This window comes from Vitis vinifera, chromosome 12 (genome assembly GCF_030704535.1).
Source record: "Vitis vinifera cultivar Pinot Noir 40024 chromosome 12, ASM3070453v1".
In the NCBI taxonomy this organism is placed as follows: Eukaryota; Viridiplantae; Streptophyta; class Magnoliopsida; order Vitales; family Vitaceae; genus Vitis; species Vitis vinifera.
In genome coordinates, this window is record NC_081816.1 from 1,276,527 (window position 1) to 1,296,465 (window position 19,939).

The following is a 19,939-nucleotide window of genomic DNA, read 5'->3' on the forward strand; positions in this document are numbered from 1 at the left end:
TTGTTCTGGTATGGGAGTCGGTCATCATAAGTTCTTTGGCCTTAATTTTTGGTGATCCTTCCCTACTGCTAGTTTCTGAAAATAATATTTTTTCCTCACTTCAGTGTATATGATTCTGCCCACAAATTGGAAAGATACTCAGCAATGATGTAAAATGTTGTTGAAGGAGAGACTGAAAATATCCATGGTAGCAGAAGCTAAAACCGGAGTGAAGATTTCTTTTATTTGCAGGATGAAAGATTGACAGTTACAAATTTGAAAAAAGTACCTTCATCACTTAGGAGCAGACTCTGTAATTACTGTAAAGACTAGTATACACATGCCATGAGTTCAATCTTCGTATGCATATGATCACTTCTCCTTTGATATCATCTCAATACTCCGTCTAAGGCATTCCACAGCACATGGAATTTTTAGGGTTCCTTGTTGCTGGTACCCAAACTCATTAGCAGACATCTCCAGGAGTGCAACAATGTATGGATGCTTGAACAGCTTTGTCGGTATGAGTAGTCTCTCCATCACCTCACCCTCCCCAACGAGCACAGGGACCTTCCCTTTGCGCACTCGGTCTTCCCGGGTGTCGTCATGGGTCAGTCTCACGTAGGCCGGAGGCGGGTTCGCCTTCTTTCCCATGCTCCAACCTCCTCTTTACCTGCACTTTCAGCTGGTCATGTATGCATAGTTTTATAGCAAGAAGGTGATCAATATTTTATTGTTCTAATTGTAGTTAGTGTTAAAAAATGTATAGCGTTGAATATGACGATTTTGGACTTTTTGCATTAGTCTATGGCTTCTTCTAGTTATAATTAGAATTAAATAATGTATAGTTTTGAATATGACCCTGTTGGACTTTTTGCATTACCCTAGGGTTTTGTGTGTTTTTTTTTAACTTCTTTTGTGTGCCCTTCCAAGTATTCTTTTAAGGCATTATTGGTCCGATCATTGAACCGATCAGATCATTGAAGATAAAAAATATATTTTTATTTTTCATTCATGTTTTTTGAAGATAAGAATTTCAAAAAACTTTATTTATTGATGAATAAAAAATATCAATATTTGACTTTTTCTATTCAACTAGAAGTAACATGTTGATATTAATCAATATAATTAATTTAAGTCTATTGACAATAAATTCACTTTAATTATTTTGATTGATAATAGTAAATTACTTTTAATTGAATAGAAAAAAAAATCTAATATTTTAATTTTTTCTAATCAACCAAAAAATAAACATCACTTATCATGTAACTTTACTTTCTCTTCATGGAACTTTTTCTCACTTTTAATTTTCCCATTTTTTGTTCCTAGTTTTCAACAATCAATGGAAAGCTCCAATTATGATAACTTATCATTGGGAGAACTTATACATCTAAACACCAACCAACTCCTTAGTATTTCATATTGTTTAGATAGTGGGTCGAGTCCATCCACATCATGACCTTATTTGTTAATTAGAACACTAAAATAATATTAACTATTTTAATTATTACCATAACTCTATTTTTCACTTCAAAATTATAATTTGAAAAATGTAGACCCAAGATTTCGTGACATCAATTAATATCTCAATTGGTTAGTATAATTTATTTTCCGTGTTCTATATGTGAAATCAGGCATGACCACACCATATTCTCTAATGGAGATGCATAGTTAATTTGGAGGCAATTCTCATGCCCCATCTTGAGTGTGACTTTCAACAAATTCATTTAATAATAGAGAAGTTCTGCTTAATTCTATGCTAAATAAAATTTGAATTTATCCTAAGCTAGAAACCATTTTACCCAAGTAGAATTCACATGCATTTAAATATTCATTAATTAGGTAATAATTTGAAAGAAAAAAACTAGAATTTAGGAACTTGAAAATTCAAGTAATTATTAGAATTTTGTTACATAGAAAATAAATGTGAATTTGGAACCATGAGCTTAGCTCATGAAAAGCAATATATCCATCTTAATTTCTTTAGTAACAAGTGTATATTGAATATGACTGCAACTTATGCTGGTTGGTCCAATTGATGGCTAACCCAAGTCCAATTTAAGTTTAACCAAACCCAACTTTTAATCCGAGATACTCAACCCAAGTCTAAGCCAACCTCATTTTTTTAAATTTGGGTTGACCGGGTTGGACATAGGTTGATCAAGTTAATTGGATTGTATGATTCAAAATTCAACAACAATGGTTTTTAAAAAACTTAATTTTTCTATATATTTATGCCAAAATTTAAATATAGTAAATAAGACAAAATTTCAAAAAAGTAATAAAAAATAAAAATAAAATTATATATATATATATTTTTTTTAAATGATATAACTATAATTTGATATAAAAAAATGAATATGATCATATACAATAATAAACATTATAAATATTGTAAAAACATAAATGAATTTGGGTTAAACTTTGGTTGTTTGAACCTTGACTCAACTTAACTTAAATTGAATTCGAATTAAAAAAAGACTTAACCCAAACCCAATCCGAATATTGAAAATGTTTGTCCAGGACGTTCAAACATTGGGTTGAGTTCGGATTGGGTTAGATCAACCGTACAAATTGCAACCCAAGGTGAAAAAGTTGGTAAAATCGTGAGAAGCCCATGTATATAAAAAATTTAGAACATATTGATTACTTAAAAGAAGATAAGCATGCTTTGGCCCTTCTTGTTTAATTGGGTGGTATAAAGACCTGGATCACGACTGCCAAATGGATTGACATCAGTGTTTTATAAAAATATTATAGTTAAAACAATATGACTCATTTGTAAGGTCTACTTCATGCTTTTGAGTTTTGACAATTTGGTGCTCTTATCTCCATGGAAGGCTAGGCCTCCATGAGTCGTCCCATCAAATTAGAATGAACCACTTATTAAGAGAGAGAGAGAGAGATAATGAAGGAGCAAACCTATCAAGTCCCTGTAAACGGGTGTTCAACTTGGTTTGTCAACAGATGACAGGTACAATTTAGTCAATTCTATATCATTGGTCCATATCTTACTAACATTTTTAAATGAGATGTTCGATGGACATGGATGACTTTTTGGCATTCTCAATGTTGTTTTGATTTGAACCGTTTTCCTCCTTTGAATTTGTATATCATTTTTTAAGTGATAAATAATTGTTCTCAATCCAACAGGGATGGGCAAGGCCTCTTTGGGAACGGCCCCAAGAACAACTTTTTGTTTTTAAAAACAAAATATTTTGGAAACACATTTGATAATCAATTGTCTAAAAATAGGTTTTCAAAATTTAAATCATATTTTAATTATTTTAAGTTGTTTTTACACATATTTCGGATGTTGCTTTAAAAAATAATTATATAAATATAAGGAATGATGGAAAATAAAATATTATAGATTAAAATTATTTTTAAGAAAGATTTGAAAGTGTAAATAAAACAAGTTAAGAATTTAAAAACTATTTTCAAAATATATTTTTCGATAATTGTTTTTCAAAACATTTCTATAAAACCAAGGTTTGGTTAATCTCGATTTTGATGATGACAAAACAAAGTTTAAAACTAATGATTATATTTCAAGTGTGATTAGGCAAGACAATTTCCAAAGATAAATCAAGGCAAAGAGAAATCATGAAAAAGAAGATCATCTTAAAGATGAGTGTTTTTTAAAGACTCAAGCTTCATAAAATCTCTTTATAAGGTTATTGATGCATTAGGATTTTCATGCATTACATTCTTTACTTATGCACCAAAATCATTCAAGAGTTATTTTGTTTTAAATTTTTTAAAATTGGATGATTTCATGTTTTCAACTAAAACTTTGTATCAAATATTTTTCAAACTTGTTTAAAAGTTTTAAGTTGAAAAAGTTGGTAGTTGAGCCAAAAACGGCTCAACTAGTCGAACCGAATGAGAAACCGATCGACCCCCCAACTCAATCGGTCGACCCCTCAGCTCAACTAGTCAATTGGTGGAAAAAACATTCTTTCTCTTTCAGAACGGTTGTTCAACCAATCAAGGTGCGAACAGTAACCAATCGAAATCCAACGATCACCTATCAACTATTAAATGTTAACGACTAGTCAACCGATCGAACCCCCAATGGCTAGTTTGGTTTTTTTCCTCTATAAAAAGACTTCAAATATTCATTGTTTATAAGTTTAACCTTTCCAAGCCTTTCTTGAATATATTTGAGCATTGGAAGAGTATTTTTTAGGGTACCATTGTTCTAAAACTTGCACATCATTAGTGCACATTTCAATCCTAGTTTTTCTTGTATCATTTGAGCTTAAAGTTTTTGTACTAGGATTTTGTGAGATCATTCATTTGTTAATCTTTGAGATGAAGAATCTAAGTGTGAGGTATCACTTAGGGATTCTCAAGTGTGGGGTATCACTTGAAGGGTTATTTAAGAGTGAGGTATCTCTTAAAGTTTGTAAATGGTGCTTGGAGCCAAAAGTCCAAGAGAGTGGATTGAAACCATAATTCAATTGTATTAAAGCTTGGTTTGGAAGTCTTGAATTAGTAGAATCTTAAGCTTGAGATTGAAGCTAGAGGAGAGTGGATGTAGGTCGGGTTGCGCCGAGCCACTATAAAATCTTGTGTTTACATTCTCTTTTCCCTATTTTTTTTTTACTTCATATGCAATTGTCTTTATATTGTTTTATTATATACTTACATATAATTATCTTTTGCATTCATACTATTTAAACTTACAAAAAGAGACTATCACCCTTTTCAAAGCCCACCCCCCCTCTAGGGTAATTACCATAGGTTTAGATTAGCCTAATTTTTCTAACAATCTTCAAATAGACTCTAAGGGTTTGTTTGATAACTATTTGTGAAAACAATTACAAAAAATGGCTTTTAAGAACAGTTTTTGAAAATTATTTTTTGATTTTTGTATAACAAAAGTCTGTTTAAAAACTTAAAATGTTTTTAACTTATTTTTAATATTTTAAATATGTTTTAAAAATAATTTTTATATCTACTATTTTATTTTAAATCATTCTACATGTTTATATAATTATTTTTTAAAACAATCCTTAAAAAATAAGTAAAAATAATATAAAACAACTAAAAGATGTTCTTGAAAATATAAAACAATTTTTCGTTGCCAAAAATATTTTTTTTTTATTTTTTATTTTAGAAAATAAAAAATAGTTCTAAAAAATATTTTCATAGGTCTAAGTATCTTATTTTTTACTCAAAATCTCATCAAAGTTTTACATGGTTTCATCAATATCACCGTCATGTCAAGTGATTGTGTAGCAATTTTTAAAATATTTTTTCACATGAAATTTGCCTTTTAACTAAAAATTTTCAAATGTGATTCATTGACAAAAGTTTATTGTCTATTAAAAAAAAAGGGAACTTTTGTTGAATGTAAATAATTCAATGGCATGAAGTCTTCACATTCTTAGTGCGGGGTTGAACTGAAGTTCCATATGAGAAATGACAAAAAAGAGAGCTGTAAATGTTGACAATGGATTTAGTCATTGTTATAGGAATGCTCCCTTTCAACTTCAATTTCTCCGTCAAGGGAGTAGATGAACATCAAACATCAAAATGCCACAAGGTGCTTTGCTAATGTAGAGAAAAGGATCATCACTACTCTTAATAAGAATAAGATAAGAATGCTGAGGAAGATGATCCAATAATTTACGAAATACATTAATTAAAATTTTAATAAAACTAAGAGTACGTTTGATAATGATTTTAATAAAAGTGTTTTCTTTGAAAATGTTTTTTTTTAAGATAATCACATATAAAATATTTAAAAAAAAACATTATAAATAATTTTTCAATATTATAAGTGATTTTTTAAATTTTAAAAAATATTTTTAAAATTTGACCAAACATCAATTTTTTTTTAAAAAAAACATATTTTAGTTAAAAACGTTTTTCAAAATCACTTCCAAAAAGTACTTTAAGTTTTGGTTTCAAGAAATTTTTACTTTTATTTTTTAGTGATTTTCTCCGTCTGGTAAATCTAAGGCTCGTGGCCCAGCCTGTGGGCCCTCAAGCTGGGCAGGCTGGGAGGGCGGGCTTGGCTGGGTATTGGGTAAAAATTAAAATACTTTTGAGTTTTGAAGGGAAAGGGATTTGAACCCCTTCCCTTATGGATCCATAAGCATTCAAGGAAAGATAGCCACCAACTGAGTTAACCCTCTTTTGTGTAACTATTTTGCATTAGTTATATATATATTAGAAATATTGTATGATTTTTGAAAAAAAAAAATAAAAGTGAGTTGGCTGTTCAACGGTCACATGACCGTTGAATATGCCACTCATAATTCATAAATATCAAATATATGACCGTTGAACGGTCTTGACATTTAAAAAAAAAAAAATTAAATCCTAATATTTAAATCCCTATAAATATTAAATACCCTCAATTTTTTTCTATTCTCTCAACTCTTAAGCTCTCTCCCAATCCACAATATTTTCAATTATTGCATTTTGTTTCAAATTATTCAATATTATTGGTGGTGAAAAACAAGCATTGGTGGTTCAAAGATTTCAAATTTGAAGGAATTTCTGCTTCGGTTCTCCAATTTAGTAACATACTTCACCTTTTCTTTTATTTATTTGTTACATTTTAATTTACATTTATTATTTTTAGCATAATATTTTATCAATAATTATAATTATGGCAAGTGGTTCTTGTTCTTCATCTAATGCATGTGATAGCAAAAAATTTACTTCAAATATATGGAATTTTTTTGATAGAATAGAAATAAATTTAGAAAATAATAAAAAATAAAAAATAAAAGCAAAATATAAAATTAGTAACAAACTTCTTAGTGGTGGCTCAAATGCCAGTACAAGTCATTTAAAAAGGCATCATGAAAATTGTAAAACTAAAAATAATATAGATATTAGAAATAATATACAATTAGGTAAAGATGAAAGTGGAAATTTTAAAAAAATTTCTTATGATGAATCTTATTGTCGTGAAGAAATGATTGGTTATATAATAAGAGCAAAACAACCTTTCAATTTCATGGAAACTCATGATTATACGGGAACAATGCAACGAGTTATTAATCCTCAGTTTCAAGGTTGCTCTAGAAATATAGTTAAAAGAATTCTTATAAAAAATTTTGAAACACAAAAAGAAAATTTAAAATTTTTTTTTGCAAATTTTGAAGGAAAATTTTTTTTAACATCTGATATTTAGACATTTTTAACTCACAGTGGTTTTTTTATTATAACTGCTCATTATATTGATAATGAATGAAAATTAAATAAAAGAATTATTTTATTTAAAATAATAAATACCCCACATAATGGTAAAAATATAGCATCTTTAATAAATGATGAAATTATAGATTTTGGCATTCGTGATAAAATATTTACAATAACATTAGATAATGCTTCTAATAATAATGCAGCAGTATCTATATTAAAATGATATTGGCAAATAAAAGAAGATCAATGTAAAATATTTCATGTGCGTTGTTGTGCATATATTTTAAATTTAATTGTAAAAGATGGATTAAAACACGTTGATGATACATTATCAAAAATTAGAGGCATTGTTACGGGTCTTAATAGTTTTCAAGCAAAACATGAATTATTTTTTTATTGTTGCAAAATGTTAAATATGAAAAAAAGAAATATAAATTTGGATATGCCCACTAGATGGAATTCCACTTATAAACTTTTACAAACTATTATAAAATATAGAAAAGTAGTAGAACTATATGAAATACAATTAATTAGCAATGATTGTGAAGCAGATATTGATGTATTAAATGATTATGATTGGCATATTGCAGATCTTTTAAGAGATCTTTTTGAAGTATTTGATACTTCAACAAAAAAATTTTGTGGTGTATATTATCCATCTTCAAACCGAGATGTCATGCAAATAACTAATATTTTTATTGTACTTCAAAAATATTTAAATTTGGATATATTTAATGGTGTAATATTTGCAATGATAGAAAAATTTAGAAAATATTGGGGAGAAATACCTTTAATTTTTTATCTTGGTTTAATTGTGGACCCTAGATTGAAATTTGAAGCTTTGGATGAATGGTTAACAATTATTTATTTTAATGACCAAATAAAAATTGAAGAAATTAAAAATGAAATAAATTCATTATTATATAATTTATATAACTATTATAAAGAAAAATATGGTGATGATATTAGTTCTATTAAATTACCACCTACATCTACAAGTTCTTCATCTTTTTATAAAGGAGCTTTAGAAATGTTAAAAAGTCGAGAGAAGGCAACAAATAGTTCTCCAAACAACACAACTGATTTAGATAGATATCTTAATATTGATTTAATTTCATTTGAAGATGATGAAGATTTTGATATTTTAATATGGTGGAAATCACAACAACACAAATATCATGTGTTTTCTATCATTGCTCGTGATGTACTAATAGTTCCTGTGAGTACAGTTGCATCAGAAACTGCTTTTAGTGCAGGTGGAAAAGTAGTTAGTGATAAACGATGCAGCTTAGCGCCGGATTTCATTGAACCAAATATATGTGTGAAAGACTAGGCAATAACAGATAAAAGGATATTTGATTCTATTCAAGAAGAAAATATGCTTGTCGATATGGAAAAACTAAAATCATCAAGATCTTCATGGATTTGCGATAGTTCGCCATCACCGTCAAGAGATAATGATTAAAATATTTTACTAAATGTATGTCATATTTTTATTTTTATTTTTATTTTTGTGGTTGAAAAGTACAAATGATTGACAAATAAGTAGGTGCCAACCTAGTTGGGATGTATTTTTTTTGTAGTGATGTAAACTTTTCCCACATTTTCAAATGTAATGTATACATTCAATGAATAAAATAGTTAGCAATGAATATTTTTATTAATGTAGCATTTTCTATTTCTTGAATATATATATATATATATATATATATATATATATATATATATATTTTAAGTGGCGGGCCAGCCCGTCGGGCCGGACCGGGCCTAAATTGGGGCCCATGGCCCGGTCCATCCAAAAATGGGCTTAGGCCTGGGCCGGGCCGTGGGCCGCGAGCTTTTTGGAGACCCTTAGATTTAATACGAGTAGGTTGGCATTATTCAACAAATCAAATTAAATTAAAAAACAGTTTGAGTCGGTCATCACTCTGACTTAGATGCTTCACAAGCTGAAAAGATTGAAGTAGATAACTTCGATTGCTTATATGTCTAACTAGGAATTGCAATGGAGCGGATTTTTTTGGGTATTTATCCCGCCCCACCTCTAATCGAACGGGGTTCAATTTTAATAAATGAGTTTGGAACGGGTTTGGGTTTTTTTTTAAACCTAGGGCGGGTTCGGGACGAGTTCGAGTATTGGCCTGCCCCATCCCGCCCCAATTATATATAAAATTAATTTTTTTTAAATTAATTTAATTTAATTTTTATTTTACTATTTTTAATATATAGATAATAATAAAATATTTTTAATAAAATAAGTTATAAAAAATATAATAATTTAATTATTTATAAAATATATTTATTTTAATGTAATTAAAAATTTTAAAAGTAATTTTTTTTAAAAATTAAATTAAATTAAAAAAAAAAAAGTTAAACGGGACGGGACAGGTATAGGAATTTATCATACCCGTCCCGCTCATTCCCATTTAATTTTTTAAATGGGATGGGGATGAAAATTATTTTGAATAAACAGGACGAGGTCGGGATGGGGGTGACCCGTTTCAAACCCGTCCCGTTGTCATCCCTAGAGATAATTAAATTGTGATTAAATCATGATATCAATGTTATATTATAACTATTTACTTTATATTATATTAAAATTGAAAGTATATATATATATATATATATATATATATATATATAATTTAAAAACTTAAAATATTCTATTATCATAAATAATTAAATTCTAATATTTATTTGTTAAAAATATATATAATATATGAACGCAGACAAGAGTCAATTCATCCATTGTGCACTTGATCATGTGGATGCACTCAATAATGGTTTTGTCTTCTTTGGTTCCAAAGGTAAGTAGGACCTTAAGACTCATGATTCGAGTTTTAGACCGAATGGCATACAAGGTTGCCAACTTGGTCTACGCCTGGTGAGATGTTATGGAAGTGATGCAAAGATTACATGAAGTGAGAGACTATCTTGCTGTATCCAAAGAGAATCCATGACCATGGAAACATTCCATTAAGATACCTTAGGAATAAGGACTAAAATTGCACATGCCAAGATGTATAGTTATTAGGAGTATGTTTTAGCTACAATTCTGCACTGACATTGATGAAGATTTGGCAATTCCAACATTCATGGGCCAATTTTTAGGCCCAACTGGGTTGAAAAGCACAATTCTCCCTTTTTATTCGTGAACTAATGGCCTTCCAATGTTTATTAATATTAAATGTCAGATAGTGGGTCCTATACTGTTGGATAGTAATTCTAAGAAGTGTTTTCAATCGTGTCCAATACTTGAAAATTTTTATTTTTTAAATATTTAAAAAATTAAAAATATTTTCTAAAATCACTATCAAACAAGTTCTAAAAACGGGAGTGATTCTAAAAAGTGTTTATAGTGTTTTTAACACTTGAATGATAAAACTTTTCAAATATTAAAAATATTAGAACCACTTTCTAAAATCATTATCAAATGGACTCTAAGCCAAGCAATAAAATTAGTTTGCTCCAAAGTCTTTCAAAACACTTATTATGCAGTAAATATAAACCCTAAATGTGTATTAAACATAAATCATTAAGCTAAAGTGTTTTCTTATCATATAAGTTATTTGTGATACATAAATATGAATTATTTATAATGAATATATAAGCCACAACAAAAGAATAAAATGTAAAATTAATAATATATAAATAAAAATATTACTTGACTTCTCGATAATATAATATCTTTTCAATAATTAAATATCATAATTATACTATTCAAGGAAATAAAAAATGTTCATATTTTCCTTATCATGATTAATATAGTAATATTAAAAATAAAATGATTAAATATTTAAAAAATTAATTAATTATTTTAACTTTTAATAATATATAAATTATATATTTAATATAAATCTAAACTGAGGCCACTGTTGTGCTAGTCAACACAGGAGTATTCAATAATTAAAAGCAATGAATCGACAGGAGGGCCAACATCTAATCCTAAACCACTAGTGGATTCTAATCACTACCCATTAGTATCATTATCTAGAAAACCCAAGCTCACCACATTCTGCCACGCCCATATATCATATGAACATATTCAATTAGACCTCGTGTCACTGTTCGCTTAAAGGTGAGCGATTTTGCCACTACACAACTTGGGAGTTCTTTTATGACCAGAGCCTTGGTTTGATTTTACCTACCCTTCAACTCCAAACAAAATAATCCATATGACAGCTACCAAAACTCAAGCGTGGGAGACAGTTGAGTTAATATCCCAAACTAGAAAAAATCCTTTTGAAACCTGATGGGGATTGGAAAATCTTTTGCCCTGCTCACAAAGAACCACTTAACACGTATAATTCTTGATATTGGAAGCCACCCATTTTGACCTCTCTTCTTACCAAGAACTTGACTGGCATCCCTCCCACAAAGTGATATTCCTCACAAAAGGTAAAAAGATAGCACTCGCACAAGTAACTTCAATGGAGAACCTCTGATACCTTAGCTTTTTCCAATGACAAGTTCTGCACTGCTACAAGTTATTATCAATTTAACAGTTGGGGAATCTATATAATATTCAGCACAAAGCTAAATGCAGAATCGTTCTTCCATGTACTTGATTAGAAAACACTGATCCACAAAGTGATGATAGCTTTAATGGTCCATAAAATTATTTGAAGATTATAATCAGGATACAAACACCAGGTTAGACCCAGAATGATGAACACTGAACTTTATTTATTCACTTGTTCTTCATGATTAGATAGGGATGAACAAATACAGATGGGAATAAACTAACCCAGGTTCAGCGGCTGCCTCATCAAAGAGAATTATGGATCAAGGAGACACAGGAAGAAGTTCCTGTTCTTATACAGGAGCAGGGTCTACGATTCGCTTGGCTCCAAGAGTCTTCTCATACTCTTCAATGGATTTGAAAAGTTCTGAAAAGTTGCCTTTCCCAAACCCTCCACACCCACCCTTCTGGGATACCTTCCCTTCATCATCCTTCACCATACACCCTAATCTCTGAATTATCTCAATAAATATTGTGGGCCTGCACAAAAGATACAAATAAAATCAATTAATCCAGCAATACGACTTTTTTTTCTCCAGTTCCTGCCATAGCTATCTTCTGAATTGGAAAAATAGGGAAGACAGACTCAAAACAAAAGGTATCCAAAAGGGGTATCACAAGTAATTAATAAAGTATGGATCAATTAGCAACTTAAGATTATTTCTGAGAGAAAAAAATCAGCTTTATAGGGTCTCCCTTCTGCATTAGATTTAGAATCCTGCCCTCCTATCAGTTTAGAGGCGCCTCTCCCATCCTCTGTTTCTACCCATTTATTCTATTACATCTCTCTGTCGCAGCCCCTTCTATTTAGAAAAAAAAAAAATGAAGAAGAAAGGGAAAAAGGGTAAAGAAAGGGTAAAGCCTAGATCCCCTGCACCGCCACTCTTCCAACACAAGGATTTAATCAGAATTTCCTGAAACAAAAAATATCACTTAATTGGAATGAATAACAGCATATATGGGTTGCGGGCATACCTATCACCCAAAGGCTTGGTGAAAATCTGGAGCAAGGTACCTTGATCATCCTTATCCACCAAAATCCCCAACTCCTCACACTCTTTAATTTGATCATCCGTCAGCACATCCCCAGCCCTCTTCTTCACATTGCGGTAGTAAGTTGGTGGTGGCGAGGGCATGAAGTCGAAGCCCCCAACCCCGCTGCGCCGCCTCATCTCCCGCAGTGTACGGAAAATATCGTCGCTCATCAGCGCCAAATGCTGCACTCCAGGCCCCTCATTGTGCTCCAAATACGTCTGTATCTGACTCTTTCTCTTTGTTCCGAACACCGGCTCATTCAACGGCAGCAACACCATCTCATTGTTGCTGGCTAGCACCACCGAATTCAGTCCACTCTCGCTAGTTCCCACGTCCTCCGCCGTGAACTCTGCAAACTCGTGAAACCCAGTGAATTGCTTCAAGTACGTGACCACCGGCGCCAGCTTCGGGACGTTACCCACGGTATGGTCCACCCGCCGGAGCCCGAAGTCCACTGGAAACGACGATCCTTCGTCCACCGCCTCGAATCCGGGTAAGAACCAGGAACTAGGGTCCGAAGTAGCGTTAGGATTAGGATTTTTGTAGCTGACGTAGCGCAAAACGGCGTCGCCATAGAGATGGACCTCGGAGATCACGACGGATCCACCCATCGTGACCGGAGGCGACATCGGCCTCGCGCCGTGAGCGACGCTGGTGTGGAACGCGCCCTCAGCGTCGTCGACCTCGATGGCGATGGCGCGGACGCCGAGGCCGTGAGAGGCGGCGAAGGCATGGCAGGCGGAGTGGTCGAAGGACGGAATAGAAGCAGTGGCTGCGGCATTTTCTAGATCTCCGGCGATGGATGGAGAATAAGGTGCGGTAAAGAGGAAGTTAAGGTCGCCGGAGCGAGTAAGATAGGAAGCATGGATAACGTTTCCAGTGGAGAGGTCGGACTTGGCAACAATGGGCATGCCCAGACCCCAGGAGAAGCGGCGGGCCAGATTGGTGGCGTCGGTGGACCAGAACTCGATATGGTGGAACCGCTTGACTCCGAAACGATCGGACATGGGGTTGGTGCGCAAGAAGTTGGAGAAGCCCACCAGCTTGAACCCCGGCGCAGGGTTGCTAACTTGCGCACCGCTGTCGCTTGCTTTTCCCATTTCAGTGCCGTAGAAAGCAGTGGCGCGTTGGGCGAAGGCAGGCGTGGAAGTGTGGTGAAAGAGGTTGGATATTTTAAGGACCGAAGTAAGTCCAGCGAAGGGAAGGAACTTCTGGACACGTGTTATCATTGGAGTGATTTATCTTGTTTGCTTTTTCAATAGCGTATGCTTATCTCAATGACGATGGTCTACGTACATTCCGCGGTTATTTTAAAAAACGGTTTTCCGTTCAGGGACAAAAGTATACGACACTAACATAACAATTCTCTGCGGTCAAAAATATAAAACATAATGTTTTTCAAAACATATTTTAAAAATGAAAATTCTTTTTTGAAAAATTGAAAAAAAAAAGAGAAAAAAAAGCAAATAATATAAAATAAGTTAATAAATATAAATATTACAAATATAAAAAATACTGATATAAGTAAAATATTATCATTTATATATTTAAAATAAAATATGATTTGGATGCAACGACACACACCTAATCAAAAAGCAAAGTTAAATAAATAAATAAATATTTAAAAAATATAATTATCCAAGATAATGATTAACTAAACATACTTAAAAGAAAATTAATCTTTTTAAAAATAAAAATAAAACTTAAAAATTTATTTTCATATTCACTTTTATCGAGATTTTAAGTCATCTTTTTTACATATATTATGATTCACTACAAATTCGATTATGTTATCATTTCCATTATGGTGTGCTAATACAAGTGGGGTTTGGTTACCCAAGATGAATATATATATATATATCATTTTGAATTGAATATGATACTTTGTATTAGTATGTTTGTGCATTTTTTATTTTTAATTGAATATGATATTTTTTTTTATATTATATAATATAAACATATCCTATAACATCATTTTTAGTTAAGTATGATATTTTTAGATATTATATCCGGTGGAATGATCTTAGAAAGTAATATATTCAATGGGATATATTACATCATATTTATGTTTAATTTATAAAATAAGAAAGAAAAATAGGAATGAAAAACTTATTTATGATTAAAATATCTGGAGTTTAAAAATAAAAATATTATATTATATTGTTAGTTATAATATACATATTTTCTTAATATAGAATGATTCTATTAAAGGGGTGCAACATAGGCCGTTGACTCTACCTAGCTCATCATTTGGGCAAGTTTAGGAAATTATTTTTAATATTATGATTGAGTAGAGGTCATGATTAACACAATTTGAGCCTAACCTAACTCAAGTTAATGTTTTTATAACATTTATAATGTATTTTATTCTATATAATAATATTCATTTTCTTTTTAGTTTTTTTTAAAATATCAAATTACATTGTATCATATATATTTTTCTTTTTTAGAAAGATATATAAATTTATTTTTCTTTTTTGTTGTTATCTTGAAATTTTGTCATAATTACTATTTAAATTTTGGTATAAATATAAAGAAAAAAGTTTTCTTTTTAAAAATATTATGGATTTTAAATTATATATTTCAACTAACCTAAGTCTAATCCAATCAACCCAAATATAACATCACAATCTGAACTTAATCTGAATGAATTCAATCTGAACTTAGAGAAATAAGGGTACGTTGAGTTTGAATTGAATACCTCAAGTTAGAAGTCAAATTAGATAGAAGTCAAGTCAAGTTGATTGTTTCTTAAGCCGGATTGAGTTTGGATTAGCTATCAATCCGATCAACCTCCCCAGATTACAACCCTAATCCCATTGGAGATATAAAAAATTATATATGAGCATATATCACATGCTATATCCAACCAATGAGACACAAAGTAGAAAAAGAAGAAAAATAGTCTCAATTAGTTTCATTAAGGGGATAATAAAGTAATATATTATCAAGGAAAAAGAGAGTAAACATCAAACCAAAGAACACCTTCAAAATCATAATCCAATAAGAAAGTTAACCGATAAGAAAGTTGTAGTTTAAGTAATGCTAAATACACTCATACTTTTTTTCTTTGCATGGGCCTCATTTAGAAATAATAAAAACAAAAAGAGATTGATGTTTAGAAAGAAAATATGGGCTTTATAAGAATATAAATATTTTTCTATTTTTATTTTCATTTTAGGTTTTTGTCATATTAGATACTAATCATCCTTATAAAAAAAATTTTAAATTTGGTATAAAAACAAGTTGATTTACATGTGAATATCTAATATATGGGAAAATTATTAATTAAGAATAAGCAATTTATTTTATTTTCTATTATTTCTAGATTGGTTTCTAAAATAAGGATAAAATTTAAAATTTGATTTTCGGAAACCACAATTTAAAACCAATTTGTAGAATTGTAAATAAAAATATGAAAAAGAAAGCATAAGCCAAAGGAGTTTAAAAAAAAAAAACTAAAGATAAGGAAGCCCTTTTGAAGGTTTAAAAAAAAGGTTTTTCTACAGGCTTACATTGTACATTGACATTGCAATTGATGATTATGATTTTTTTTTTCCTTATTTTTTTTATTCCTTACATTTTTTAGTGCAAATTGTAAAGAAAGTATTGATAAATTAGTATATGTGAAAAAATTAGCATACATTTTCTTTTTCCTATATAAAGAAAATTAATATACATTTTCCTATGTATTGAAAATTAATCTATGCAAGTTTATTTTTATTTTTCTATCAATGTAATCAATTGAGGAATGCTATGGAGGTTTTAAGACTTTATAATTGTGGTCAAAATAAAATCACCACTAAATGCCTTGGTCCCTTAGGATTATTTTGCCTGTTGCACTTTTAATCACAACCATAATAAAAGTAATGTAACTATATAAAACCTATGATCATGAAACATAGAAAAATTGTAGTTGTATATATCCTTTAAGTCTCGGAAACTAAATGATCATGGTTATATTACAAACTTTTAGTCACATGCTCTACTTGGTTGTTGTATTTTGTCACGACCAAATTTCACAACAATATGATATAGTCACAACAATACTTATTTATAGATGCAACTTATAACCACCATGATAACCTCCTCTCTTTGCAATGAAGGGTATAGAGAAGATAATGATGATGAAGAAAACAAAGAGAAAGAAGAGGTTAGTATCCAAGCAAAGGAAGTGAGAATATTCAACATGGTGGACCAAAGGCCTTTGAATTTGCTAATGACAAAGATCATCATAATAACTTTGGTTTGTCATTTCTAACCATACAAGAAATAGTGAAAATCAAATACATGAGGTATGCAACTATGGATGTTGAAGATTGTGACACTTCAAACAACCTAAACCTGGAACATCCAACAAAGCCTTCTCTAGTTCAATATCATTTTACATCATTGCCATAGTTTGAAAATGTAGAGAACATTGGTAATGTTGTATCTAGTGATTGGACTCCAAAAGGGAACACTTGTATAGGAAATTCAAGAGTAGAGTTCACAATTCGGTAGTATTTAACTCCAAAGTTTATTTGCATTGTGTTGTAAAAATGTACTTAATTAGTTACATCAAGAGTACATTGTTGTTTCATTAATAAAGACGTTATTGGCATTGAAATGTAAGAAAACTAAAGAGTTTCAATGTCCATGGGGACCTTGCACCATGCTTGTTAAAGAAACAACTTTATTTGTAGTAAAGAAATACAATGACCCACACACGTATGGTAATCCTTACATTAAATAAAATTATTTTCAATTGGACTTGAATTTAGTTGTTGCCCATATCAAACTAATGATTAAGACACAATTTAAACTTTTAGTGGTTGCTATTGAAGCTAGTGTTATTTAGAAATTTGGATACCATATTTGATATAAGAAGACTTTTAAAGACAAGTTGAGAGTAATGATGACTCTATTTAGTGATTTTTACAAGTCATATGTCGAGTTATCCTATTTTTTCAGTACCTTAGAGTAAACAAATCCAAAATGTGTTGCAATTTCAAAAACATTCCTTGAAAATATGTGAAATGAAAAGGTATTATAGCAAGGTTTTTTTATATTTCATCCACTTATAGAAGGTTTCAAGCATTCTTGCCTTGTTATGAGCATTAGTGGTACACATTTAAATAATAGGGACACTTTTAATGATTTTAATGGGTAGTGATGAGAATAATCAATTATTTCCACTAGCTATTTCAATAGTATATGGTTAAAATGTTGATGGTTGAGAATGACTTTTAGCATGCATTAGAAATGGAGTAACTTAGAGAGAGGGGGCTTTTGTGTTATTTTTTATCAACATCCAAGCACCATGGAGTAACTTATAGCAGACTCCTCAACTGGTTGAGTCATTTTTGGCTCAACAACCATATTTTTCAACTTAAAACTTATAAATAAGTTTGGAAAACATTTGACACAAGGTTTTAGATAAAAACATGAAATCATTCAATTTTTAAAAGATTTAAAAAGAAAATAACTCTTGCATGATTTTGGTGCATAAGTAAAGAATATAATGCATGAAAAACCTAGTGCACCAACAACCTTACAAAGAGATCATCTCAAACTTAGGTCTTAAAAAAACACTTCTCTTTAAGGTCTACTTCTTCTTATTGATTTCTCTTTGTCTTGATTTATCTTTGTGATTACCACCTTGTAAATCATCTTGCCTAGATGCCCTTAATTATGATACAAAAAAGGTCTTAATTGCAAACGAGTTCACTAGATTAATAGAAAGGAAACTTTGAAGAACATATCATAAAGAATGGTGTATAGTGCATTCAATTGATTATGCTATACCATGATAATGTTATAAAAATTAAATATCTTCATCAAAATGACTCTAAAAGGATAAAACATAAGCTCAAAAAGTAATTAACAGGGAAACTATTATGTAATAGAATTGAGAGTTCAAGGTACTATTACGTTTTCAAGTAGTGAAGTTAAATATCTCAACTCTCGTTATCAAAATAATTCTAAAAAGTTTGAAACTTAGGACAAAGAATTGTTCAAATCAATATGTGATGGAAGGACTAATTAGCTATATTCCTCAAATGAGACTGAACCCTTTCTTAACTAATTAGGCACAACCTTCCTACATTTTCTTTGCTTGTATTTGTTCTTAGATATCACCACTCTAGCTCTCTAATATGGTAACAATCAACCACAACCACTATAAATAGAATCCTCCTTTCCTTTTCAGTTTCCCCAAAAGGGATCTAATGATTAAAATAAATAAATAAAATTCATCTTGTTAACATTTATATATAGCGATCATAAAAATTCTATAAAAAATAATAAACTTAAAGCTCTTATCAAAACTTTCCAATGATGTAGATGTAGAACCCAAATAATCCCTTTTAATAAAGCTTGATCCATTTACCTTCCTTGGAGCATCCCTATTTCCTAGTGAGTATGTGGGAATTATTTTTTATTTTTTTGGTTCAACTCCCAAGTCAAGAAAGGAAAATGGAAGAAAAACATGGATATATGCACAAACCCTAACACATCTTTCATTCACTGAATCTCAAAGAATGAATATTAATAAAAAATAATCTCAATAAACAAACCAATTATAGAGAACTAAGTTCAGAAAAATAAACACACAAAAGGAGTTTATACCCAACATCATGCATTCAAAACCACTATATCTTGAGTTTATTCTATGTAACTCACTATACTTATTTGTATTTCTTTGAGGTTATTCTACAACAATCTTATGTCTTTAAAAGCAATCCCAGTAGTAGGAAAGTACACAAAGTCTTTAACTCAAGATAAATGAAACAAAATTATTAACTTAAACTATTTTAAATCGCACAATTAAATAGGCCATTACTTTCCTTGGAAGTCCTTTTTCTTGACTTTGAGGAACTCATACCACACCATGTAAGTATAATTATTAAGGGCCTTTCCTTTCAAAATGTGGAAAATAAACTTTGATTCCACAAAATATCATTTTCCACCAATTCCTAGAGTTTATGGAGACTGTAGCAATATTGGGATTAAAATACCTTCAATAACTTATATCATATCATTCTAAATGGTTTTAAGCCCAATTAATTCTAAATGATTATTGGTATTGAAATTGCTGTCATTTATCATACAAATTGAGTAAAAATTTTATACCTAAACAAAATAGAAGTTGTCACTAGGAAATCAACCATTTTCTCTATCTCTTTGGCCATTCAATTTTTAATATTATGTCATCCATTAATTTATCAACAAAAAATGTTAAAAGTATATAAG

General features: G+C 30.4%; 2 protein-coding genes across 2 annotated transcripts; both read right to left on the reverse strand.

Moving 5' to 3' along the window:
• Nucleotides 1-205: 205 nt before the first annotated feature.
• LOC100852705 (hypothetical protein) lies at nt 206-673 on the reverse strand. The gene has a single exon (XM_003633214.3). It carries the CDS (start codon nt 631-633, stop codon nt 352-354), a length of 282 nt encoding a protein of 93 aa, XP_003633262.1. The 5' UTR covers nt 634-673; the 3' UTR covers nt 206-351.
• An 11,130-nt stretch (nt 674-11,803) lies between these two features.
• Nucleotides 11,804-13,945, reverse strand: LOC100248785 (4-hydroxyphenylpyruvate dioxygenase). Its single transcript, XM_002283239.5, has 2 exons — nt 12,647-13,945; nt 11,804-12,151 (listed from the first exon to the last, which is right to left on the reverse strand). Exons 1-2 carry the CDS (start codon nt 13,933-13,935, stop codon nt 11,965-11,967), a joined length of 1,476 nt encoding a protein of 491 aa, XP_002283275.2. The 5' UTR covers nt 13,936-13,945; the 3' UTR covers nt 11,804-11,964.
• Nucleotides 13,946-19,939: the final 5,994 nt, after the last annotated feature.

Bases quoted from the DNA above. Each gene is read 5' to 3' on its own strand.
- LOC100248785 (XM_002283239.5), bottom strand. From the start codon at position 13,935: ATGATAACACGTGTCCAGAAGTTCCTTCCCTTCGCTGGACTTACTTCG. The intron at 12,152-12,646 runs GTATGCCCGCAA...TCTTTTGTGCAG, and splicing joins ACCAAGCCTTTGGGTGATAG to GCCCACAATATTTATTGAGA.
- LOC100852705 (XM_003633214.3), bottom strand. From the start codon at position 633: ATGGGAAAGAAGGCGAACCCGCCTCCGGCCTACGTGAGACTGACCCAT.